The following is a 26,500-nucleotide window of genomic DNA, read 5'->3' as shown; positions in this document are numbered from 1 at the left end:
AAAGAACTTGTAGCAAGGAATTGAATAATTAATGGCTTTTTGTTTGTTAGCAAAAGCAAAGGAGCTGTGGGTCATGGCTATTCGAAAAGGATTTTATTGCATACTCTACCTTAATTATCCCTGCACACGCGCGCATACTCGATTAACCCATTCAGGACTATTAGTGTGCTATTTATTGACCCCCAATGAATTATTCACCGCCATTGACCTGTAAACTTTGCACAATGCCCATAAATATTTACCTTTAATGAATCCTGCGAGTAACCACAAATCAATTTCCACTTTACTTTCAGGTTTTCGCGGCGACCCACACTAAAGCCACCAAAATGTATTGATTAAAGGTGAAACTAAGAGGCCCATGAATAACTTAAGTATAAAGTGTAGAATCCACAACTGAAAAATTATCAAAAGGAGTCGAAGAAGTCACGGGAGATTGTTTGTATAGAAAGGATTGAAGAGTGCCCCAGCAAAATGGCGGCACGACGTTGCCTGAGTCTGAGTCTGCCCAGGCAACGTGATTACACAACCAACAGATTTAATCTGTGCACCTGCGCGATACTTTTGATAGCCCTGCAATCGATTTTGGCCCAGGAGGAGACGACCTTCTCCGGCCTGTCCGCGGAAAATGCCGCTCGCATGCTGGCCGGCAGTCCCGGCGAGGTGGAGAAGCCCTCGCACCACAGCGAGATGTCCTTGGTCCTCCCCCACGACACTTATCCCGGCTTCAGCATCAAGAAGTTCAAGACCCATCCTGTGAAGGTAAACGGCACTTCCCACCGCGCGGAGGGCGCCGCCTACCACATGCTGGACAGCGACTACTCCAAGTACTTCACCGTGCTCGACGATGGAGTGGTGATGACCACGGCGGACATCTCTCCGCTGGTGAACCGCCCGGTCCAGCTGGTGGTAGTGGAGCAGACCCCGAACGTAACCAACACCCACAACCTGCAGCTGTTCGTGATGCACCGCAACGACATGCTGCGGTTCTCAGGCTCCCTGTTGGACGCCAGCGGCGAGGTGAGGGAGAACAGCCCGGCGGGCACCAGGGTCAGGGGCGTGCCCCTCATGCAGGCCTTCAGCGGCTCCATCCTGGAAGAAGAGCTGGCCAAGCCGAAGAAGGTGCGGTACACGATTATCGATGGAAACGTGGAGGACGCCTTCGCCCTGCAGGAGCGCAAGGCCAACCGGAATGTGCAGATGAACGCCAAGTCACTGGTGATCGACGGCGACGATGAGTCCGGGGTCTGGCTGGTCACCAACCGACCTCTGGATCGCGAGGAGCGAGCTCACTACGACCTCTCTGTGGAGGCCTCCGACGTGGATGGCCTGGATAAGACGGTTTCCAAAATCCAAATCACTGTTCTGGACGAGAACGACAACAGACCTATTTTCAAGGCCGTGGACTACAAGTTCGCCATCGCCGGGCAGAAGGCCGCCAGCATGGAGAGCAACAACAGCATTACGTACCAGCGGTTCGCCATCCTGGGAAAGGTGGAGGCCACCGATGCCGACGGAGATAAGATAGCCTACAGGCTGAAGACCCCCAACAACGTGGTGATCATTGTCCCCCAGACCGGAGAAATAATGCTAGTCGGAGAGCCAACTTCCAATGAACTCCTCATCGACGTCATAGCCCACGACCTGAGGTACCCCAGCCTGCTGAGCGCCCAGCCAGCCAAGGTCCTCCTGGAGTTCCTGGCCCCTGAACCAGTGTCCTTCATAATGCAGCACCTGGAGCACGACGAGGTGAACAGCCACTCGCACCATCGCGAAAAGCGCAGGGTCACTCGGGCCGTTCGACCCACCAAGAGGATCGAGTTCACGGAAGCCGATGGCGATACGGAGGGAAAGTCCGTGTTCCAGTTGGAGAAGGAAACGGATAAAGAGACGTTCAAGATCCGGGACGACAATCCCTGGGTGACGGTGGAGACAAACGGAGCTGTGCGCGTCAAGAAGAAGTGGGACTACGAGGAGCTGGGCCCCGAGAAGACCATTGATTTCTGGGTTATCATCACCAACATGGGCCACAATGGTAAGTCACTGTTTTAAAGATAATATTACTAGAGAGAGGGGCTAATAGATAGACCAACTTTCAGGCTGTTAAAGCAATTAGCAGGCGTTCACCGTACTTGTACAGGGATTGATTCAAACGACCACAGCCTCTCCAATAATCTTTCACATTAGCACAGAAATTTGTTCAGCACTTTATGCATAATTATGTGCGTCTGTGGTATTTATGGGGTATCCGAAAAATAAATGCGTCTGCATAATGAGGCTCAGACAATACCGCATTATGGAAATCGGGGGAGGAAATCAGGAAGGCCAGGGGAGGAGAAGAAATATTTGAATGGGTTTTCCAGTACTATGTGTTGCGTTAAAGCATTTAACATTTTAAGATAATTTAAAGCAATCTAAAATGAAGCTCAGCTCAGTGGACACAATCCGAATTAGGAATGGCTGAATAATTTAGTGTGTGCTGTTTTTATTGCAATTCGGACACATATACATAAATCACGGGAAAATTGCTGACTATCTTGTGCTCTCTGGTCCTTCTCTGCTCGAATGTCCTTCTATTTTTCTGTGTTTCCGTTGGCAGCATCTTTTGTTGCGATAAAATTGCAAATTGCTTTTCAAATATTTGGTTGACATGGCAAGCAATTACCTTCGATGCCAGAGAGAGCCGGCACTGAAAGTATAGAGGACATTTTCATACTATTCCAGCCCCGACTTGTTTCGACCAGGTCCTCTGTTGACTGTCATTCCAAGCGGGGATCAATAAGCAAATATTGACGCAACAACAACGGCATATCCCGTCAGCCATCAACTGAGCAGTTGTAAAGCAAGTTAGGATTAAAATCGAGGGCGTGCGGGCTGAATGCAGAATCCTCGAAAGCCCCAAAAACCGCACTTCCCGTCCACATTTTCCCACCCAACTCTGACATGAGTCAGGCGAAAAGTCCAACTGTCAGCTTTCTCTGCCAGAGTCCAAGCTCTTGTTGCAACCAGGACAAGTTCATGAAATGTTGAAATATATTCACAAGCCCATTCGCCCACACAGTCCGATTTAAACCAGTGGCTGTTGAAAAATGAAAAATAAAAGGCGGAAGTACGGGAAACACAGAGGAAGCTCTCCTCTGCAGTTTTCCGCATTGCCGTCGCTAATTGTTAAGGACAGTGTGGAATTGTGAGGACGAACTTTGGGCTTGGTGTCGAACCCTCACCCGCTTCCCGACTGTTCTGTCAGTCAATTAACTGTTTCCATCAATGTTGCAATTCTTTTCAATCACAATCTCTGTGCCCTCTACTAAATTGATTTTCATCTTCACATATCAAAGTGAGTTTTCCTCATTTTCCTTTCTGGCACTCGATCCAACTGCATCTAAAAATTAATTAAAAATTTATTTGCCAAGCTCAAAGGAATGGAAATGTCATGTCCTTCAGGTGATTGAACGCGAACCACTCTTAGCATAATTAAGGTCTTGATTATTTTTTGTGATGGTTTATTCAGTATGAGATATCTAAAACCACTTGACGACATCCTCACAAAAATTATCACTAAAGAACTCGCTTGAACTAGTGTTTAGTGTTTCAAGCGTTAACCAAAGGCATTTAGGATTTCAAGCACAGTATTTTCTGGGCTCTCAAAGGGATCCTGGCATCCTTGAGTTAATTTATGAGCAGCTTCTGGGAAAAGGCAGTCAGGATGCACACACGGCTCAGATAACAGGGAACGGAGGTCAGGGGACGGGGTGAGAGGGGCGAGGGAGGAAAAGGAAACCCAACTATGTAAAACACTTAACAAAGCATTGCACCAGCCAAAGGATAAAGAACAAGGACATGGAGGCTCGAGAGGCAGGGCCGAAGCAAAGGCAAGGCGGCCCAAGTGAACAAGAAATTTACGACAATATTTTTCATTCATTTAAAATGCTACGCTAATACACATGAGGGAACAGTATGGAAAAGGGTGGAGAGTGCAGGAGAGGGGCACAGTAGAGAAAGGGAGAGACTTCGAGAGAGAAAGGCTTTCTCAAATCGGAACGAGAACACCTGAAACAATGGTAATTCGAACATTTTGTTGAGCATGCGCCCTTCGCAGTTGAGAGAATCTCCTTTCCAGAGAGTGAGTGCACTCCGGGAGAGTGGAAATCTAAGGGTTGGGTTGGGATATTTGGGATGTATTTGAGAAGCAGTACCAAGACCAACAGGAAAATGCTCATAACAATTAGAAACCTCCTTACCTCATTCCCGCAATCATATGGAAAACCAATTGACTTTGGAGCCCCCCTCCATACGCACAATTTGGTATTCAGAAATCCTAGATGCCTAGAAGGGTTTTAAGCGAGGAGAAGATGAAAAAATGGGCCTTCATGATGCAGGACTTGCCTCTAAAAACTGGCATTTGTGTTCCTCTCAAAACACTAGTTCCTCATAGCGCATTGTTATTGCTCGAAAATGTATGCTACGTTTTTTTTGCTTGCATATCTCGTCCAAAGAAAAGGGTGGGAGGACGGGTGGGTGGCAGGTTGGAGGCTTTGACATTCCGTCACACACACATGCAGGCTTGGTAAAAGGGAAAAGGCATGTAATTTATGCACACCATGAAAAATGAAAACTTGCATGGACGGAAAAAAAACAAAACAAGGAAAAGAAAAGCGGGACGTTAAAAATATTGAATGCACAGCGAGAAATCATGGGTTGTTTGTAGGAACTTCATGCTTTAAAAATGTAGTGGGCCTTGAGTGAGTCCTTTAAAAATATCATGCACTTAGTTTCCTGTGCAACATCTCTTAGAGCAGTTTGGAATTCTTTGCCAAGTTATGCGCTATCTCAGGTGTAGTTCCCCAGCATCAAACTTCAAGGCATACCGGGTTGACATTTATCCCCTTTATTTGCAATTGTCAACTTTTATTGCGATAAAACTTTTTCGGGGCTGCCAAACCTGGACCGTACCCTGTACAGAAACTTCCAGTGCTCTGGGCCATAAACTGCAGCTGCTGGCCATAAAACTTGCACTGCCAAGACGGCAGTCCTGAAAGGGCAATCCTGGCTAAATACCGCACAAATTGAGGCATAGCCTGCGGCTGAGCCTGTGTATAAATTATGAAAATCGGAATTTAAGTTTACGGCAGGGAAACTTCTTGGAAGCCTCTTTGCAGGAATAATCGAGTCTGAGAAACGCCCACACACACGCTGGGGTGTAATGGAGGTAGAACTTGCTTAATTAAGCATTAATTTCATGTTTTATATGCAAGTCTGTGCCTTCCAAGAGCGCCGAGTGAGTGGAGCAAGTCAAAGGCCCTGTCTGGCAGCATCCTTCGTAATGAAAATTATTTAAATTAGGTTTATGTCGGCACAGTATGCATTGGCTTTGTTTCAATTTAATTTTAATATAAGTTATGAGCATACTCCGGCAATTATAGGAGGAATGCCGTAAGCTCTAGTGCGTAGGGGTCTCTAGGAATATCTTCTTGCGGCCGACTACTCTATGAACCTCTAACGAAGAAATTAATTTATTCAGACTTTGAAAATTTCCACAATAGTTCACAAACTCGGGCCACCCGATTTAAAACAACAGCGAGAGCCATTTGTGTCACATTCTGTACAAGTTTACACGGTTTGAAGGCCTTAAAATTTGTTAACCTGCAGCCCACATCTGCGCCATGCTGCCAGCTTCAGAAGTGTTTTGGCCTAAATTCCGAGTGGCGCCGCGGAGGGCAGCAGGACCAAGTGAGGTGGAGCCTAGAAAAAAAGTTGCGCTACATAAATTTTCCATGGCGGGGGATCCCGGTTGGCGGGCTAGGGTTTTCAATGTGACAGTCGAGTATCGCGAATATTAAGCAGGTTCGAGCTAACGACGCTCCAATTTCTGCTACATACACGATGAATACACAAAAGTATTTAACCTTCCCGGCACGAGGTGGAAAGTACGAGTCCCGTGATGAATAAAAAATGAAAATCCAAGCCCGTTTGACGTGCGATTTGATTGGGTTTTCTAATCTAATTGGAATTGCATTTAAATTGCTATCTTTCTGTTTTTGCCAAAATGTCATTGGCAGTCTATCGGCCATTATGAGGACCAGTTGGCAAATTATTTTTGAATATCTCACTTGAACTGTCAATGCATAGTTATGTCCATCTTTTAGTCTGGCCTGATCGAGAGATAAGTGCTTTTTCAGCTCAGAAATGTTGAACCATGAAAATGATTATGGAGTAATCGTGTTGTTTGGTGGAACAAGATTGGGAAATGTTTAATCCATCATCCAAAAACTAAATTAATATGTATCTCTGCAGTGTCATCCCCAAGGGCCACTCAAAACTTCAATTGTCATTTAATTTATTTAATCCTTGCATTAACCGTACACATAGTGTCGTGAAAATTGGTTTATAAAACACAAGCTGTCCTTCGGCGGCACTTCAAGTTGCCAATTAACTATTAATGCTCCTGACATTTTAATTCACAAAGTTTGAAAAGTGTTGCAACCGATTCAATAAATTTCAACACTTTAATGGAATTTCCATTTTGTCAAAGGTTCAATAAACAATGAAAAAAAAAATGAAAAAGTTTCAAATTACGGAATAATCGGAGTAGACAAGTGACAAGAACAGGACGAAATAAATGGCCCTGGCCAGGACGGGAAGGCAAAGGAGCAGAGCCAGAGACAGGGCAGAGGCAGAAACAGGAACCAAAGCTGAACCTGAAGCAGAAACTCAAACACAAATAGACAGGGAATGAAAGGCAGACACTGAGTCGCAAAACCAGAAAAGCCAAAACTGCCTAAAGGCAGCCTATCGAGGAAAGAACGCAACCAGACTCGTTCAGGGATACGGGGATACACGGATACAGATACAGATGTGGCAACAAAATGGCGTCTATTGCGACCATGTTGCCGTGGCAGCAGACGGACGGGAAAATTCGGGAGGTTGGACCGAGGCAGAGGCTGGCGCACTGCGTCCAAAAATCTCCGAGCACGGCTTAGTCTGTTTGCTTTGTAGTTTTTAGTTGCTGGCGACTGGCACTGGCACTGGCAGTGGCTCTGGCACTGCGACTGCAATAACAAACACACACTCTCAGGCCGCAGAAACATAATGGCGTCCAAGGGATAAATAATGGCGCCCCATTCGAGCAGTCAAAACAGGAAGAAGAACCCTTGGAAAACTAAACGACAAATGGAATAATAAGTATGAAGTAAACAGAGACGACGGCTGCGAAAAAGCACAAAAGTAAACAAGCGAAGACGCAACCCTCCGATGGAAAGATTTATATTTGTTATATGTATGAGTGCATATAGATACTTTATAGGAAAACTTGACGAGGAATGTTTGACTGCCAGAATGCCGAAAAATTCGCTGAGCTCTGGCTTTATTGTCGCCCATCCCTGGGACCGGATTATTTACTTGAATTCGCAAAATCAACTTTAAGTTGCCAAAGTTTTAGCTTCAATCTCCGCAGATTGGCTTAGTTTCCTCCGCAAGCTCAGCTCGCTTTCAAACTATTTCTATAAATTTTCGCACAAACATTATATTTGTCGCGAAACTAAAGATATTGACTGCAGAACAGCGAGTTAATAAAAAACTCTGTGGGGCAAGGAAAATTAAATGTTGAAATTTATTTCAATGCCGCTTCTTGGCCATGGATTCGTGTTCTACACTTTCTCCCGCCCACAGTATGTTTTTCTTTTGTGGCTCTTTTCTTTTTGGTCGTTGGGTGTGTGTTTTATTTCCAATTTGTTTGCATTGCAATTTCACATACCATTTTTTCTTGGCCAGGTTTCTTTTTTTTTTGCCGGAGTTGGCTCGGTTCTCGTTAGGTTCTCTGTAAGATGGGGCATATACGTTGCGTCTTGCTTTTGCTGGACGAGTACCGGGTATTATAAATACATATCTGAAAATGTATTTAATTTCAAGCTCTGATGAACTATTTTATTGTTTTTTTTTTCAATTATTTATTCAAAATTCTTAATAAAGTGTGTCTAACAAACCCATTCACCATATTCTTCATTTTGCGAGCCAAGTCCGCACATCCGCTCGGCCAGTTCGCCGCAGTAATAATTCATGATACAAATTGCGTTTATTACAACATACCCCGGCACGGCACGACGGGGCGAAGGGATCCTGCCGTACACGGAACCCGTAAGCACACGAACCCGACTCCTGGGCTGGGCTGCCGGAGAAATGGACTCCGTCCCGTGCGTGGCAGGCTGGCAACTCGATTTGCAATGCAAAAAAGGGGTAACGATATGCTCGGGGCGTGCCACTCCGCCCACAAATATGCGACTACAATTGGCCTCTGGCAATTCCAGGCGAAGCTTGACGTTTTCTTGCGGCAGTTATTTATCACAGTTTGCACAGAGCTCGCAGTTTGCAGGTCGTGATTTGTGTTCTTGTGGGCGGTTTGGTGGCGGCCCTACAGTGGGCACACACGTCAAGGTCCAATTAGCAGGCCCCAGAACGATGAAGTTGTTATCCGCCATAATAATCGCCGGTCGCTGATGAAAAGTTAACGCACAAAATCTTCACACTCGATTGGGCGAGGCGTTAGGGCTCGGCGCCAAGTGATCCGTGAAAATTTCGCATGTCAATGAATTCGATTGCGGCGCTCTAACAAAATTGGCCAAACCTATCGACGTCAAACGTCTAATGCCAGAAAAAATATAAATATTTAACACGTTTTCAAGCACATGTTTTGGCAATAAAATGCGAGATTATTTTCCAGTAAATTGCATTAAAATAAATAATTAATTCACATGGTCAGGCGGTGCTATTTTTTATGAGACACACAAAGTAATCAAATAAAAGGATAAATTAAATGAGCTGTGCATAAGCAGGGAATTTGCAGCATCTCTACTTTTTACCCAAAAAGCACTGATAGTTTGCACAATTTAAAATCGCAAAATAAACTTTCACTGAGCAAAATCAATAAACATTTGTTTGGTCGAGCGATATAAATAATTGTGCCATCCGGAGGGGGGAAAATGTGCGGCTTGGACGAAGGGCTGCGCAAAAAACAACTGGAAACCATATTGGGGACAGTGTTTTTCGCTGTTAACAGCTTTGGCTATTTGATGAAAACGAAAACACAAGAACGGCGACTATTTTTTGAGTGAGAAAACACAAATCAAACAGCAGGTGTGCCCCCATGGCCGGAGGAGGCCACCGTCCTGCGGATTGGCCGTGTGCAGTGGCCATTTTGTTTCCACATCGCAAATACAAATAGTTCGTGGAAATTCGTGCCTGTTTCTGGCTTTCGTTTCTCTAAACTCCACCAACCGCGCTACAAAAGCCGCTGTGAAAATTCGCTGTGAATGTGGGAAGTGGGAAAAAGTAGATATGGTAGATGGTCCTGCTTGCTTTCCACTTTTTATGATGTTCTTGCCCCTTTTTTGTGCCTGCGACCAATCACACTTTGCATATGCAGCGTTGCGGTATTCACACCAGCGATCCTGCCACCTTTTCCACAGGGCATCCTGCCCGTCCTGTCAGCCCCCTTTGTTCACTCCGTCAGCGCCACTGTGTTTACTCATTAAAATGCAAAATGCTCTCGCCTGTAGAGGTCCCGACTCGAATTCATGGGGCGCTCGACATTGTTGATACTGTGTGTGGATGTGACGAGTGCTTAATGGGAATCCAATGGAAGGACGAGGTTTCCCATACAGCAAATAGATTTCTCCTTCGGAATCCTTGCATTAATCCCCATCGATAGGCCACTTGAGCCGTTGTCCTGTAAATTCAAAAGCCGAAATAAATTCAAGCCACAACCTTATTACTCGACCTTTTCCACCTAGTGTGCATGGGTCCCCCCTGCTGTTCTGGGGGTCAATCCGACTGGCCTTTAATGACAACATGCCAGATGTTGTTGCCTGATCTGGACACTTGCCAGCCACCCGGCCAGTTGGGCAGCCGGGCACGCCCCTTTCGACCCTCTCAGCGTGAGTGGGCTGTGCAAATTGATGTGCCATTGTGTGGTTGCAATTTTATTGAATGGAAAGTGCGTGTCAGGCCGGGACAACGCCAAACGACAACAATTTACACAGCTTAATGCGCTGAAACATTTAAATATTTTTCGGTATTTGCATTTAATTTGAGCAATTTCCACAGGCTCGATTTCAGGCTGCGGACGTGGGGGGCCTCTGGGCGTGCCTGGCAGAGATTTCCCATTTGTTTTTGTGCTTTGGTATGCCGCACATGCGAGGCACAAATCAGCAGCAGCAGCAACAGCAGCGGGCTGCCCGAATATATATATGCTAAGCTTTATGATTATGATTACAATTTTCATAGCACACTTTGTTGGGCTTTTCCTATCTGCGCGAGCTTTCTCTTCATGTTTTCGGTGTGGGTGTATGGTGTACGTGTGTGTGTGTACATTATTTCTTATGGCTGCCATTGCTGCTGCTTATTATTATTGGAAAGTAAGGCTCATAAAAATGCATATTAAATGCGGTAATGGTTACGACCCGAACTATAATTTTTCTAGGCCAGGACCTTCCGCAGGGCGGATTGGAAAATTTGGGGGAGCTCCTAATGAAGTGGCGTGGAGTGTTTGATTTATGCGCCACAAGGGACCGCCAACAATCAAATCAATGAAATCGAGGGCAGGCCATACGCCTCCGGTGCAGTGAGCAAAAGTCCTTGTTTTCTTTGTGTGGATATAGCTCCCATTACTGAAAACTATGGCCAACACTTTGCGGAGAGTAGTATTTCGCTCTGTGCACCACCCCGCACATTATTTTATCTGGCATGCCCCACAGTTCAGTGCATTTCTATGTCACTCTCTTGGCATCTGACTACCACTACAACTAAAGTGAAATTTATGGTGAAACTTAAAGCCAACTTCTGCTCGGCTGGCTCATCAATCAAAAGCCAAAGTCCTGCGCTTAACTAAGAGCTCGAAAAAGAAGGAGCCGGGCCGGGCCGGAGAAAAAATGAACTAATGTCTCGTGCCACTGCCAGAGGCCTTAAATGACTGACTGCCACCTGAGACGGGGGTGCAGCTCCACCTGATTGGTATGCACGGGGGTGTGGCGCATCGCCTCCAGCTGTCTCACCACAGTCGGTGGGAGGGGCCGATGAACATCATGGCTGAAATTGCAATCAAGGCAGCGCAGTTGGCGCAGCACAATCGCCATCAAACTCAATCAAGCTCACGACAGCCCCCGGATAACAACGGATTGGACGCGGAGCAGCCCCAGAGAATGGCAGGCAAACCCGATGATAAAGCTCGCCAGGACTGCGTCTACACTGGAGGCAAGGTGCCATCGGAAAATTTCATTAATTTTCGCCTAATGTCCGCCATGTGCGCCATTTCACTTCATTTTCCCAGATCCCAGTATCTGGCGTAGTGCATGCAAAACAGAGGCTAGGCGGAATAGGCAGGTGGAACTCGATCTAGATGACTTTTTAAAGAGTGTGCCTTAGTTTTTCATTTAAAGTACCTATTCAGATTGTCCTCTATTCGTCGCATTAGCTTGTTGTTTCTTTTTTGTAATTATTTCATTCTTGGAACATTTCTTGCGTATGAGCCAGCCTCTCCCTCGAGTTGATTGGCAAATTTTAATTGAGTCGCAGCTCTAAGCAGCGACGCGTGGAAATTAATTTATTAATGTTGGCAATATTTTTCCCCAGCCTTCTTGGAGGCTGAAATTGGCAATTAAAGTGTCTGAATGGAAGGCCTGGGACAGGCAATGTTTCTTCTCCTTAAGCCGGGCAAGTGGCGTTTGCCGCTTTATGTGTCAGCATTAGGCTTGGCAGACTCGCAGAAATGCTTATAAATTGCCAAGTTTATTTATCAGATGCGGCGCGAGAAATATGACACCTGATGAAGAGCGTGTTTTTATGCGAAATGTCGGTGGCTGCGGCGGCACCAGAAGTCATAACATTATCTCTATCTGCAACTGCCAATTTGTTGGCAGCCACGCGATGTGGCGAGACAGCGAGAAGATAGTTTTTAATGCACTGAGAAAAGGAACCTCGAAAAAATGTAAGCCCTAGAGTAGATAGTAGCCTTATGTAGGTATTTCTGTATTTATTTTTCTGCGTGTGGCACCTTGCATATCTTTGCATTCGAAAGCAGACAGGCCTCCCCCGGCCCCAGCGCCCAACCTGAGGCTGTCTAGTGAGCAGCAAACTCGTGTCGCACCTCGACTTCTGCGGCAGTCGCTGGCGTCGTCCCACCTGTCCAGGTGTTAACTCATTTGCGAGTCTGTTAAGTGACTCAATAAACGACATCTCAAATTGAGGACTCCACGCTGGGGCTGCGGCTCTTGAACACGCGCTCTGGCGTATCTGGCATCTCTTGGGTTGCGTATCTGCTAGCTGATTTGCGGAGACAAATTTTTAGTGTCTTCCAGATGTTTTCATTATTCGGCCCAGGAGCAAACCAGTTTCCCGAGAACTGACTTTAAAGCTTAGCCTCAAGTATTTAGTTTAAAGTTTTTGTTTGCCGATTAATCGAAAAGTGAGAAGAGAAAGGAAACTTTCATAACTCACTTCAACCGATTGCACAGGATCCTGAGATTGCCCAAGCTCTCCAATTCGATTATCCTTGCCTCTGTTTTCATTTCGCCGGATACTTGGCACTCTGCACCAGAGCAATCTTGGAGCCAGAACCTCAGACCGAATTAGCCTCAACTCCAGGCTGCTTCTTCAATCAATAAGCAAGTTCAATATTTGGCCATGGTTTTTGCTACTTTCTTGTTCCGCCCCGGAATCCATTGTTAACTGCTTCATTAAGTCTTTTGGCCGTAAAAAAGGAGAGCTCTTTCCCCCTGGCCCGAGAAAATATTACAGCAGCCATAAAAATATTTCGGGGCGGAAACTGCTCAACATTGTACTTGTATTTCTTGCACGTATTTATCCGGGGCATAACCCCTATGCAATCCAAGCACTCGCCCTCGCCATCACCCTCGAAGGAACTTTTTCCATTCAAACCGCAGCGGAAAATGAAGAAATTCATTTGGAGCGCGTACCTGGATCCCGAGCCGGAGAATAAAGTTTCGACTTCACTGCATTTTAATCAAGCCGAGAGCCACGAACCGAACCGAACCACATTTTGACCCTCTTGATTATGTCGAACACCGAGGGGTGTCAATTGTTCGGAGCTTGGAGTGGCGGCTGATGTTGGGGTTCCCCCCAAAGTCACGAGCTCCCCCAGGCAAAGTCATAAAGGTTAAGTTGCCGTTAAATTGTGGCGAAAAACGGAGAACATTTTTCGGGTGGCTGATACCAACCAGAATCTTTCATGTTTCCATAATTTGTTGCGGAAATGAAGAGAGGTCTATTGTGCAAGAGGAGCGGGTTAAAGTTTCCGGTTCCCCATTATAGTTTCCTTGTAACTTATTCTCTGAAATCTATGCCATATAGATTCTGACTTGATGCTGAATCGACTTTCATTTGCAGAGCGGTCTCTCGAGTGTCTATTTTCGAAACGTAAACTCACAAATTGTGTTTATCCGGAGTGAAATGACATTAATGGAGCACGTAGCACAAGTTTCATTCGTCAATTTTCCTAACAAATTCAATTTCTATCCGCGCAGTGCTCCCACACCGAGATTCGTTAGCTTCCGCTTTAAAAAAAAAGGGAGAAAAATGGCGGTGCTTGGTGCTTGGTGGGCGAGGAGCTGGAAAAGTTCAAGCTGGCACCCACTCGAAGATGCCACCACAGACGATGAACCCGCATCCCCTAAGTATAAGTCTGAGCTGTGATGAGCAGCTGCTTCTCAACTCCCCTACTATTTTTTTCTCAGTGCAGCATCTCCCACTTCTCCCTAATCCATTGAAACAATAAGCAGCTTTGTTTGTCTATCCACGACGACAGTCTCGCACTTTTTCTTTCGGACTCTTTTTTTTTCCCCAACAAATGGATAGAGATGGAGCTATAGAGGAAGAAAGAGAGGGCTCTACGTGCAGCTACAGCAGTTTTCAGCAACTCTGAACTCTAGTCACACTTGGACGCTTTATTCCCTTTTAAAAAGAGACTCGATTGGCTTACAAAGTGAGACATGTGAGGCTAATTGAATTATTTTCATGGGGCACTATGCATTTCTCTCTTTAAAGGAGGGGACCTTATTGATATTATTCCATTATGGAGTAGTAGAGAATATAAAGTAGTAATTACAGAGTATTTTAGCTATTTTGTTGGCCTTTGCTACCATTTCTTTTCTCAATTTTTCGCTCGTTTCTCCATTGTTGTCCCAGCCCGTCTGAAGTGCAGTGCAAACGGGAATACGGAGACAAAGCCGGCACAAGCCCTCCCCAGTCTGCTTTTGGGTATTGCATTTAGTGCTAACCTCTGGGTGGGTTGCCACCCCGCCCGTCCCGACCCGGCCCGGAACTCCAACTCCTCTAATCTCATCCCCCTGGCGGCTAGCTTATGATGACAATGGCTTTGACTCTGAGGGAGTTGTGCGGCGAGCAGGGTATCCCTTGGCAGTGATTACGAGTATTATGGTTGCTGCATGGCTCTGGCTCCTCAAGGATCTCTCCGCCTCGGTTTGCATCGCGTGTGACAGGCACTTAATGTGCATACGTACGGTATATGGTGTTTCTGATAAGAGAAAAGCGACTCACACCCGCATAGAGGAAGCAATAAAGGAGCTCTGAGGGTTGTCGCTAAAAAAGGAGGCATATGTGGCCAGAACTTTCATTAAATTGGAAGGAGTGTGCGCGGAAGATGAAGGCTGATTATTGCAACATTTTCAGGGAATAGATTGTAGTGCTCTGTGTTGGATATAGTTGGGGACTGCTCCATGGATTACTGAATCGCAAATCACATATATTCACGGCTATGGCTGCGAACATAATGAAAATCTTCCGCCACACACATATTCGTAATTTCTCTGACAGAACACAAAGGGCATTTCCCCTTTCCTGGCCATTTTCCTACCATTTCCATCGTGGCTTTGTCGCCACGGAAATCCGCCATGTTGGCTGCTGCCTTCACTCTACATTAGTGCTCCCCACACACTCGCACACCCAACAATAAAACTCCGTCCATTTTATTTAAATTTCCAGTTATGTATGGGTATAGGATGGTTTTACTTCATTCTGGTCGTTTCTTACCTGCTGGCAGAAGCACAATAAGCCATAGAAAAGCGTTACAATGCCAAGCTGGCAGGAAAGTAACAAAAGTTGGCAAAAGTCAGCAGAAACGCTGCCAAGTTATGCCCAGCACTCTCCTGGACCCGAAACATGGCATGTATTATGTTCTTTTTGCGAAAACTTTTTCGCTGCGTTTTCCTTGCAATCTGTTGAGCGAAGATGCTTATTTCGCTCCCGGTTTAAGCTTTTTTTTTTGGCAAACTCGCGTCTTTGTTTCAATTGCAGTATTTGCTTACACGAGCCAGGGGTTAGCCACTCCTACCTGTTTGCGATTCACTTTGCCGCTCTTGAGAAATTACACATGCTTCACCCCTATTCGGCTTATCCTTTTCTTACTTTTTTCAAGCTGCCCCTTCTATGTAGCGCTCGAATTTCTTGGGGCACGCGGGGAGGCAGGTAAATCGTCTGCTTTATTTGCCTGCTACTTCAGCCAGCCCGGCACCACCCACACGACTCCCACAGACATCCACACGCCCCTAATAAGCGTCAGTGCCGGGGGTGCCTCTCCCTGTGGCGCTTCTTGTTTGCCCCAACCAACAACAACAAAGAGAACAACAACAAACACGGGGAGAGGCACACAACAACATGATTGGAATTTTCCGGTGCAGACATTTTTTGCAAAGCCAGCAAAAGCGAAAAAAGGGAAATGAAACAGGGCGACCCTGCATTACTTCTCCACTCACCTTTCACTCAGGACTCCCTTCCCAAGGCCCATTATTGATTTTCTTCAACGTAAACCATTTGGTAACAGAAAATATTTGTGTGCATGTTTAGTGGAAATTACTAGCTGGCTTCAATGGGCGGATTACTCGTCTAACTCTTGAAAATGTTACAAAATTATTAAGGATTATTTAAAATTAAGAAGCTATACTAGAACTAGTTACAATTTGGCTCAAAGAAGACCATCGCCTGCGAGTGCTTTTCCGGGTGATTGCATTTGAATGGCTTAACTGAAATCGGAGACTCTTAAATTGCAAACCAGGGGGCCTCTCTCTCATGCTATTGTTATACCCGAACCACTATCCATTAGTTGGAATAACAAAAGGCAAAAGTTTCGGCAAACCAACCGAAAAGCAAAACACAAACAAGCCGAACATTGAAAACAAACTTCTCATGCCCTCGTCTCTCCTTTCAGCTGGCATCAAGTATACGGACAACCAGCGCGTCATAATCCTGGTGAAGGACGTGAACGATGAGCCGCCGTACTTCATCAACCGCCCGCTGCCCATGCAGGCTGTGGTGCAGCTGAACGCTCCGCCCAACACCCCCGTGTTCACCCTGCAGGCCCGCGACCCGGACACCGACCACAACATCCACTACTTCATAGTCCGCGACCGGACCGGCGGACGCTTCGAGGTGGACGAACGATCGGGCGTGGTGCGCACCAGGGGCACGGATCTCTTCCAGCTGGACATGGAGTATGTCCTCTACGTCAAGGCAGAGGATCAGAACGGAAAGGTGGACGACCGCAGGTTCCAGAGCACCCCGGAGGAGCGGCTGTCGATTGTGGGCGGCAAGCGGGCCCCCCAGTTCTACATGCCCAGCTACGAGGCCGAGATTCCAGAGAACCAGAAGAAAGACTCAGAGTGAGTATGCCCAAACGGTCGATGTTTTTAGAAAGTGTTATCATTGCTAGCGTTGCGTGCATAAAGTTACATACGAGTTATGCCCTTTTTCGAGCTAGAAACAACAAGCTCAGAGTCGTCATATTCCGGGAAACTCACCGCCCCAGAGTATGCAAATTTCATTCGGTTGCTAATAAAAGTTATGCATAACAATGTGAACTAGACTGCGCCAAGTATGTGCTTCCACATACGGCCACATATTTGTTTGCTTTGCAATGTGTGGCTGGTGTCTGTTTGTCTTCATTGAAATTCCAATGGGAAAGCAACTGTCAAAAGGCAGTCGAGCGATTGACAAGCACACAAGGCAGGGCTTGAACTGGCCCTGGGTTGGATATAAAATATGCAAGAAACTTTAGAGTTCCTTCTAACTTTTCTTTTTCCACTCTTTCTAGCATTATTTCGATTAAGGCCAAGTCCTTTGCAGACCGCGAGATCCGCTACACCCTGAAGGCCCAGGGCCAGGGAGCCGGCACCTTCAACATAGGACCCACCTCGGGCATCGTGAAGTTGGCCAAGGAGCTGGACTTCGAGGATTTGCGCCAGCCCCATGTCTATTCCCTGATTGTGACAGCCACCGAGGACTCGGGCGGCTTCTCCACCTCTGTGGACGTAAGTTATAAGACAATTTTTTACCAAAAACTGAAAACTAATCTCGCAAAATCTTCCTCAGCTCACCATTCGGGTTACGGATGTCAACGACAATGCTCCCAAATTCGAGCTGCCCGACTACCAGGCCCACAACGTCGACGAGGACATTCCTTTGGGAACTAGCATCCTGCGGGTCAAGGCCATGGACGCTGACTCGGGCTCCAACGCCGAAATTGAATACCTGGTGTCGGATGATCACTTTGCCGTGGACTCTAATGGAATCATCGTGAACAATAAGCAACTGGACGCCGACAACAACAATGCCTACTACGAGTTCATGGTCACTGCCAAGGACAAGGGCGAGCCTGCCAAGTCGGGAACAGCCACTGTTCGAGTCTACACCAAAAACAAGAACGACGAGGAGCCCAAGTTCTCGCAACAGGTGTACACCCCCAACGTGGACGAGAACGCCGGTCCTAATACTCTGGTTACCACTGTGGTGGCCTCTGACAAGGACGGCGACAATGTCCGGTTTGGGTTCGTGGGCGGCGGCACCTCCTCGGGCCAGTTCGTCATCGAGGACATAACCGGTGTGATTCGGTTGCACAACAAAGCCATATCCCTGGATCGCGACAAGTATGAGCTTAACGTCACCGCCATGGACGACGGCTCCTGCTGTGTGAACGGCGATCAGACCATCCACACCTCGACTGCTGTGGTGGTGGTCTTCATCACAGACGTCAACGACAACAAGCCCGTGTTCAAGGACTGCAGCACCTACTACCCTAAGGTCGAGGAAGGGGCTCCCAACGGAAGTCCCGTCATCAAAGTGGTGGCCACCGACGAGGACAAGGGCGTCAATGGACAGGTAAGAGGCACCTATGGGTTATATCCTTGAAACCTAAACCGGCCTAATTGGAGCATTAACCGATTCAGATGCTTGTTTTACCAATTTGCCCCATCAATGGCTCTTCAAGGACTGTTCTGATTATCCTATCCTTAATTACACGCCTCTCGGCTTGCACTCCCCATTAATTATACACTATTTGTGTTTTGAGGCCAGCCCCAACATGGTTATCCTAATTGAATTAGCCCCATGTGTGTGTGATTTCATGCCGAGATTCAGCCATAATTTTCTTTTCGTGTCGCCAAGTTCAATGCACTGCAGAGTGCATGTCGTGTGCCGAGGTCAAACGCCTCAACGGCTCTAATCGCAATTTGTGTCAATCACTAAGCCAATTTTGCATGTTCTGGCCCACAGGTGAAGTACTCGATTGTGCAGCAACCCAACCAAAAGGGCACCAAATTCACCGTGGACGAGGAGACCGGCGAGGTGTCGACCAACAAGGTCTTCGATCGTGAGGGCGACGACGGCAAGTTTGTGTCTGTGACAGTAAAGGCTACGGATCAGGGCGATCCCAGCCTGGAGGGAGTCTGTTCCTTCACTGTGGAAATTACGGACGTGAACGATAATCCACCTTTATTCGATCGACAGGTGAGTATTTCCATATTTTAAATGGAAATAAATTCTTTAACTTTTACCATTATTCTTTAGAAATACGTCGAGAATGTAAAGCAAGATGCCAGCATTGGCACAAATATACTGCGTGTTTCCGCCTCCGACGAAGATGCCGACAATAACGGAGCCATAGTCTACAGCTTGACGGCCCCGTTCAACCCCAACGACCTGGAGTACTTTGAAATCCAGTCCGAGTCCGGTTGGATTGTCCTCAAGAAGCCCCTTGACGTAAGTGTTTGCTTTCCGATCGCTCCAATAGAACTCATTTTGTTTCGAAACTCTCCCGATTTTAAGTTTGCCTAAACCCTACTAACCAAGTCTGTTACTTTCAATTAAACTTTTTTGTTTATCGAAAGGAAAATCTTTTTTTTTACTAACCAATGGCGGATGCCTAGCATCTACTGAGCTTAGAGACCTTAAGCGGCTTGACTCGTAATCTATCTTATGTTTGAGTTTTTCGGTTTCTTTTCAAACTGCACCTTTCTTTTGTTCTTTATTGAAAGTACTTTCAAGACCGCAAAACAGTCGTAGGTGGAGTCCAATTTGAAGTGCAAGCAGTGCAAGTTTTTTTGCCACACAGAGCGGAATCGGCATTCAGCGTATACCGAATGCCGAATAATTTAAGTTGATTTGAACGATTCTTTTGTTTAGTTTATAGTGCGTACATTGGCTATGAAATGAAAACCTGAACACGAGCATTGAATGCCAAGAGAGCGAATTGATTTTTAACATTTTTTGAAACAAATCCAACTAACACTAACTAAGAAAGTCGAACCCTGAGTACCAGGGGTTCGGATTGAACGCTTATAACCGAAGCTGCTTATTTTTTTGGTGATAGGCTCGTAGGTTTAAGAAAATTATATGGAAACCCCCCAGGGCCCAGACCCCAAACGATCACCCATATTTTTGAGCATCGTTGCCAATCAATTTTTAAAGAATTTAAATTTAAATATACTCTTTATTTAATAAGTAGTTTAATTTTGTAGAGATACCACATTTTTATTTCCTTCCCATGAGAAATACTATCCCCAGAAAATCCCCGAAAACTGAAAAAAAAAAACTTTTTGTCGAGACTATGCAATTTTTGAACGTCTCTTGCTGAAAGCCTAACATATTTTTGCCGTAGCTGAGTTTATGTTTTTGTAACTAAAACTATATATTTTGAGAAACTATCATTTTTGCATGCCCATGGTGAATGGGGCCCGAGTACTCGGTGAATATTGAGAGAGATTACTTGAAGATTTTGATTTAACTGCACCTTTACTGATTTGTTTACCTTATTTCCTGTGTGAGATACCAGACTTTCCTAGGCATTTTAATGTTTTCTATTTTCATTTTCGATTTATCATTACATATACAAATTACGGTTCTATCAAATGTATGAACAACGATGTAGGGGTGTTATCCAGTAAGTAAATGCACTTCTGCGTTAACTTTGTTACTGTGCTAACCCCTAAAAGTCGCAATTTCAACTGTAAGCTAACCTCAAACGCAACTAACTCAAGGAACAGGTCCTGTTCTTCATTGTTGTACATAGTGTCGTGAAAGAGTACTTCACTTCATCATAGGGCCACTCAATAGAGCAAGAAATAGTCTCGTCAAAAGAAAACCCATAATTCTCCAACCTTTATGCGAACCGCCCTTCCCCAAACCCCATAATAACCGCTGTAACCTGTACTAATCCCCCTCCCTACTTCCATGTTCTGCCTAATTTTTTAAATATTTCATTTTTTATGTTTCATATATTGTAATTAAACTCGATTTGACAAAATCATATATACTACGTCAACGATGCCCAATACACAAACCTTAATACGTAACGTAACGTAACATGCTAACACTTTGGGTTCGGGCCTCGACTACCTCGACTCCCTGCCATGTTAACTCCCCGTACCGTTCTAACGCTGTTAACGCTAACACTTTGGCCCAAAACTGATAACTGATAACTGAAAACTGTACCATCTCCAATGCTTCAATCGAATTTCACTTCAATCAATCAATCAACAGCGCGATCGCTATCGCCTGAGGGTTAGCGCCTCAGACAAGGGCACACCGCCCTCGGCCGCCGATGTCGACGTTGAGTTAGATGTCGTCGATCGGAACAATAAGCCTCCCATTTGGGATAAGAGCATTTATGGGCCGATACACATACGCGAGAACGTCACTGTGGGTACGGTTGTAACATCGGTTAAGGCAAGGTTTGTATAGCCATTGAGACATCAATCACCTAACACAAAACTTTGAAATGCGAGTCTAACAACAGCCCCTAACATAGTTAGAACATTTTTTTGAGAAATAACGCATTGGCTAACATAGCATAAGCTTCCAACTACTTTTAGCATAAGGTCCTTCTGTTAATGCGGCGGGAGCTTTGCGATGTGAAAGGTCCTTTTTGGTGGCATATCGTAAAAGCTCTCCCAAGTTTCCTTTCAACGAAATTCGGCAATCAAAATTGAATTTCTAAATCGGAATCTGTGATTCAAAATCCTATCTTAATCGAAATGGAATCGAAATTTGGTAACTTTTTGAAGCAAATATTTTCGCATTTTTTCAACGGATGTCCTCGGTGTATTTTGCTTTTTGCTGAGACTTGAAAGACTGACTTTCTCTTATTCTCTCCACCACACACATAATACCCATTGGATTTGCAGTTCCCCCTCTCTGATCTGTGACTTACCTTTCAAAAACTCAAGCCCCCAACACTAAGTGCCTGGAATACTGTGAGGATCGTAATGAAATTTTGGTGTTGGTTTTCATTTGGTGAATAAGCTACTTAAACATGATGTATCGCATTAACTATAGTCCTCCATACAAGGTTGCAGTTTAGTTGTAAGCTCTAGAAACAAGGTAACTACACTCTGTGTTCAAAAATGTTAAAAAGCAATAGTCGAAATCGAAATAATAATCATAAGCGCAGCAGACTCTGTAAAGTATGCTATGAAAATTGTATTTATAAAATGCACAAAGCCCAGTTTTATTTTGAAATTATTTATTAGTTGAAGCATTTGTGATTCTTAAGTTAATGCTACAAATATTAATCCTAGCATATGAGATGTTTATTTTTCCAAGGCTAGGGTCGAGACTATAAAATAATTTGCACTGCATTTGAAAACAGTTTTTGCCAAAGGCCTTTCAATGACTGTTATCGTTTTTACTCCCATTATTTTTAACTTCTCTAACAGAGGTGTTGGTTTACCATTTTAAGTTTGTATCTTTTCTAGAATTTGTTGAAAAATACTCCAACTATATTATATAATTTTGTTTTTTGCATTTTTCCTGAACAAATGTCGTAATTACCAACCCGTATCGACGCGTCTGTCATTTTTGCAACGACATGCTTGATTTTGAACTAAAAAATAAAAAAAATAAAAAATGAAAACTGTATAAATTAACGATAAACGATAACGATTTTTGACAATATTGATCGTGAAATGTATATAAAATACAGCGCGAGACATACAAGTTAGAGGCCATGGCCCAAGACAAGGGCTATCCGCCACTGTCGCGTACTGTCGAAGTACAGATCGATGTGGTCGATCGGGCCAACAATCCGCCCGTCTGGGATCACACGGTTTATGGGCCCATTTATGTCAAGGAAAATATGCCCGTTGGCGGCAAAGTCGTCTCGATCAAAGCCAGGTCTGTTCATTTTTCGTGCAAAAGTTTTACCAACCAAAACAAAAACAAATATTAGACATAAATGAAATATGTTTCATTCCATTTTGCTTAGTTGAGTTTTAAGACTTACTTTTAAGTATATTTTACCATACTATTCTAGGTGTTTTTTTTCCTTAAAATTTTATTGTTTTGTTGTCGTGCCTTGCCATTTCTTTCTGTGTTGTGTGTTGAATGTCTAGATGTTTCTTTGTGACTGCCTTTGAAATCATTTTCTTGGGATCCCTGGATCCCCAAACCATACTTTAGCCAGTCTGTATATGTTTTATGTGGTTCCACGATTAGATTCCTCTTCCCAAATCATCGTTCCCCTAGAATCCCCAATCACCTATACTGCACTACACCTGCACCAGTTGCTGCCAAAACTGCACAAGCCACACATGTATATTAAATGCACCTATATTTTTTAGACTTTTAGTTTAAAATAAAGCTTTAAAAGTAAATACATAGAAAGGAGTTTATGTAAATCAATTCCGTTTTTGATGGTTTCCATATAGAAAAGCCATTTTAGCCCGGCTTTGGAAAGAAGGAGTATATTTTATAGCCTCTGCATCCTTTTGCTGCATAAACCTGCGATGGCACATAAGCAGGCTCACCGTCGACCTTTCGCATGATGAGCCGGGTCAGTTTCAATTACCTGCCACTTAGTGTCAGCCAGTGGCTAAAACAAAATTTATACATAAATCCGCTTCTGCTGCTATGCGAGCGCCGGGAGAGATTGCGAGAAAAAAATGGAAAGTTTATTTTAAACAAAGTTTTGTTTTTTATAATTGCAATTAAAAAACTTGAAGCAGAGCACTTAAATGACTTTTGACCCGCCCCATCTCGGTTTTTGCCTTGGATCTCCCCGGGCTGCGTTTTATCTTCGTGGCAAACCAGCCACATGGCACTGGCGTTTTAATTATGCGTCAGTCCAAGTCAGTTTTTATATTATCCCGTTCTGTATTTTTGCCATGCACTTTTTCTCATGCCGCACTAAAAGCAAATGCACTTAAACCTAAAGGCCAAGTAAAAAATAAAATAAAAAACAAAACGTAAATAGTTAAACGCTGCACATACGCACCTGCACTCACCCGAGCCTGAGCCTGAGCCTGAGCCCGAGCCCTGGCCCGGGTTTTAATCCGAATCTGGAATCTAGAATCTGCCGTAGTAAGTTAGTTTAGTGTCCCTCGGTCCTTAAGTACACCTTCTTCCGCTCCCTCGTGCAATATTACGGAAATTACAATCTATTAAACGTGCTTGGGTTCTGCTTTCCGTTCTGTTTCTTGAGTTTTGTTCTCGCCCTGTTTTTTATGTTTTTAAATTATTTAAAATAAAAGCATTTCGCCCCGAGTTTCAGTTCTCCTTCGGTTTGTTCCTTTCTTCTCTTCGCAATTATCTGGTCATGTCCCAGCACAGAAATTTGTTAACAATATGTACATATACATTAGACGCCATTAGACGCCGGAGAGGGTTTAAGTGTTTTAGCGAGGAAGGGGTTTAAGGACTCTCGAGAACGCCGTGTATATCATAATGATTGTGTTTGCTCTTGAGGCGCGCAAACACTTGGCAAGGTCGAGGCCACAAAAATGTAAAAGAGTTCCCAGAGATATCTGGGGCAGAAGTGCCGATAAGCTTACCGGTTGTTGTATGATTTGTTCCATTTTATTTCAACCATCTAGCCACTAGTATGTAATCTTTAGTTTAGGCTTTAAGCAAACTGCAACACAACCTTCAAAGCAAACATGTTCTCAGTGTACAGACACTAATGAGTAACTAATCATTTTCCGACACCTTATAGTTTCCAACACACTAAATGAAACCAAATTCGAACCAGCCCACCCACACTGAATTCAATCACAGAACAACTACAAACCAAACAAAATAAAACGAAACGAAACCTCCAAGAAAATTTCATGCAATCCACGAATCTCCTACCCATACTCTCCCCACCAATCCACCCTGTCACAACTTTTCCCCCCCAACCATTCCGCAAGCCATTCCGGTTTTCCTTTTTGTTTGCAACAATAATTTTTTTGCCCGCCAAGGACAACATTTTGGCGCAGTCTGACAGTTTTCATTTATTCTTAAGACCCGTTCTTAGGGCTTTTTTTCGCCGCCATCCTCTGTCAGCTGCAAGTGTTGTCTGGGCTGGCATGAATCGTATATACCCTAGGTATATGTATTCATCTTTTTGCGCCTAATTTCTTTTTCATTATCGTGTGCCGAACCCACTTCCCAACACACTCAAATGGCAATTAGATTTTTTGAAGCCATTTATGTTCAGTTGGTTTGCCTCAGTTTCCTTTTTTTTGGGTTCTCAGTTTTTTAATCGCACAAGGACGCTTTAAGGAATTTTAAAGCGCACAATCCCATTTTTGACTGCACTAATCCTAAGAGTTCCAATTGTGCGTCATGTTTTGTATTTTGTCATGTCGCATGCTATTTTTTTTCTGAGCGTCTGTCTGTGTGGGTGTCCTGCGAAGTCAGGACCAGAGCACGTTACTTTCGCTTCGTTTTTTTAAATTTAAGCAATTGATTTTTGAAGATAATGTAAGACCTTATTTTGTAGACAACTCATTATTTCATGTAGCCCGTACTTGACTAAACACCATCCTTCGCCACTGTCCCGCTCCCTTACTAATATTGTTTCTCAATTGACCTTTGGCCCCGACGTCTGCAGTTCGGGTATCGAAGGGAACCCCACAGTGTTCTACCGACTGATGCCCGGGTCGACAGCGCAGACGAACAAGTTCCACACCTTCTACTTGCAACAAAGACCGGACAACGGCGATACCTGGGCCGACATAAAGGTGAATCATCCGCTGGACTACGAGAGCATCAAGGAGTACAATCTAACCATACGTGTCGAGGTAAGTCTATCTGGAGAACCAGACCTACAGCCCAGAAACCGAAAACGAATTCAATTTAAAGTTTCAAAACGTCTTCTACAATCCCAGGCAGTAGCCAAAAGTTTTCTTAGGCTCAATTAGGCGCTGGGCCCGAGACATGTATTTGACTTTTGTATTTGGGAATGACTTCAAAATACGTTCGTAATTATTTGATTTGAAAAGTTTTAATTACTTGCGCGGGTCGGGGTCCACCGCCCACCCACCAAGAGTCGGGAAATGCAAATGCGGCTCCGGTTCGCTTCGAATTCATTAGAAACTGACTGATTGAGCGACTGCCTGGCAGACTGACTGACTGACTGACTGACAAACGGCTGATAGACAGCTGGTGGCGGAACGGTAATCAATTGCATTCCCAATCAATGTCAAGTTTTAGCATTCCGCTGCACTGGTAGCCTCATTAGTTTGGCCATTCAGCGCTCCTGCGAAGGACAAATCGTGTACGCCAGACAAAATAAACCGCCATCTGAAATATTAATGCGAATTCCGGGCTAACCGCAGTACACCGCGATCCGCGACACACTCGCTCGCTCGTCCCGTAATAAAATGTTATAAAAATTCAATTGCGCAAGAGATTCCCGCATTTCGTATTCAATGTTTAGGTAATTAAATATCACAGGGTTTCATTTTCATTTCGTGCAAATGACCCGCTAAAAGTTAATGGATCCCAACGGGTCCATGTCCTTTGACGGGCGTCTTGGCGGAAGGGGGCGTGGCAAAGGAAAAATTTACAAATGAGTTTGGAAAATAGTTTGCGGTTTACGTTGGCCATAAAAGTTTAAACACTCGCGTTTTAGTTTGACAATTTATTTGGATTAATTTTTAATCTACGCCTTTCCTTATTTTTGTGGTTGCGAAATATGTCAAATATATATCAGTTTGCTTGCGGTGGGTGGATGGTTAAAACCAAATTGGGAAAATGAAATATTCAGCTTTAATGCATTAGGAGTCCAATGTTGTTGAGCCAAAACTTCTAGGCCACTTCCAAGTCTAATTAGGCGCCAAAACCGATTCATTTGCGGAGGAATGTGGAATGAGCTCAGAATAAATAGTTCTCCATATGTGGCCTTGTTATGGCCCTGTTAGTGTAAACAGTGTATCGATATCATATG

The 26,500-nt window shown here is 44.7% G+C and overlaps 1 protein-coding gene across 9 annotated transcripts in view; it reads left to right on the top strand.

Moving 5' to 3' along the window:
• Positions 1 to 307: 307 nt before the first annotated feature.
• Positions 308 to 26,500, top strand: part of LOC108132279 (neural cadherin) — an 82,838-nt gene continuing 56,645 nt past the window's right edge. For 4 of the 9 annotated variants that reach the window (XM_043213698.2, XM_043213694.2, XM_043213695.2 and 1 more), the window contains exons 1-8: positions 308 to 2,032; positions 16,229 to 16,679; positions 17,111 to 17,327; positions 17,389 to 18,174; positions 18,568 to 18,801; positions 18,862 to 19,053; positions 22,274 to 22,464; positions 25,163 to 25,352. In XM_043213698.2, the coding sequence (XP_043069633.1) occupies positions 472 to 2,032; positions 16,229 to 16,679; positions 17,111 to 17,327; positions 17,389 to 18,174; positions 18,568 to 18,801; positions 18,862 to 19,053; positions 22,274 to 22,464; positions 25,163 to 25,352 (3,822 nt within the window). In that variant the 5' untranslated portion in view covers positions 308 to 471. Of the gene's footprint in view, positions 2,033 to 16,228; positions 16,680 to 17,110; positions 17,328 to 17,388; positions 18,175 to 18,567; positions 18,802 to 18,861; positions 19,054 to 20,832; positions 21,024 to 22,273; positions 22,465 to 25,162; positions 25,353 to 26,500 lie in introns of those variants that run through there. The other 5 variants (XM_043213699.2, XM_043213696.2, XM_043213697.2 and 2 more) reach the window with 2 other exon arrangements.

This window comes from Drosophila bipectinata, chromosome 2L (genome assembly GCF_030179905.1).
Source record: "Drosophila bipectinata strain 14024-0381.07 chromosome 2L, DbipHiC1v2, whole genome shotgun sequence".
Classification (NCBI taxonomy): Eukaryota; Metazoa; Arthropoda; class Insecta; order Diptera; family Drosophilidae; genus Drosophila; species Drosophila bipectinata.
This window is presented reverse-complemented; position numbering and strand designations above follow the sequence as displayed.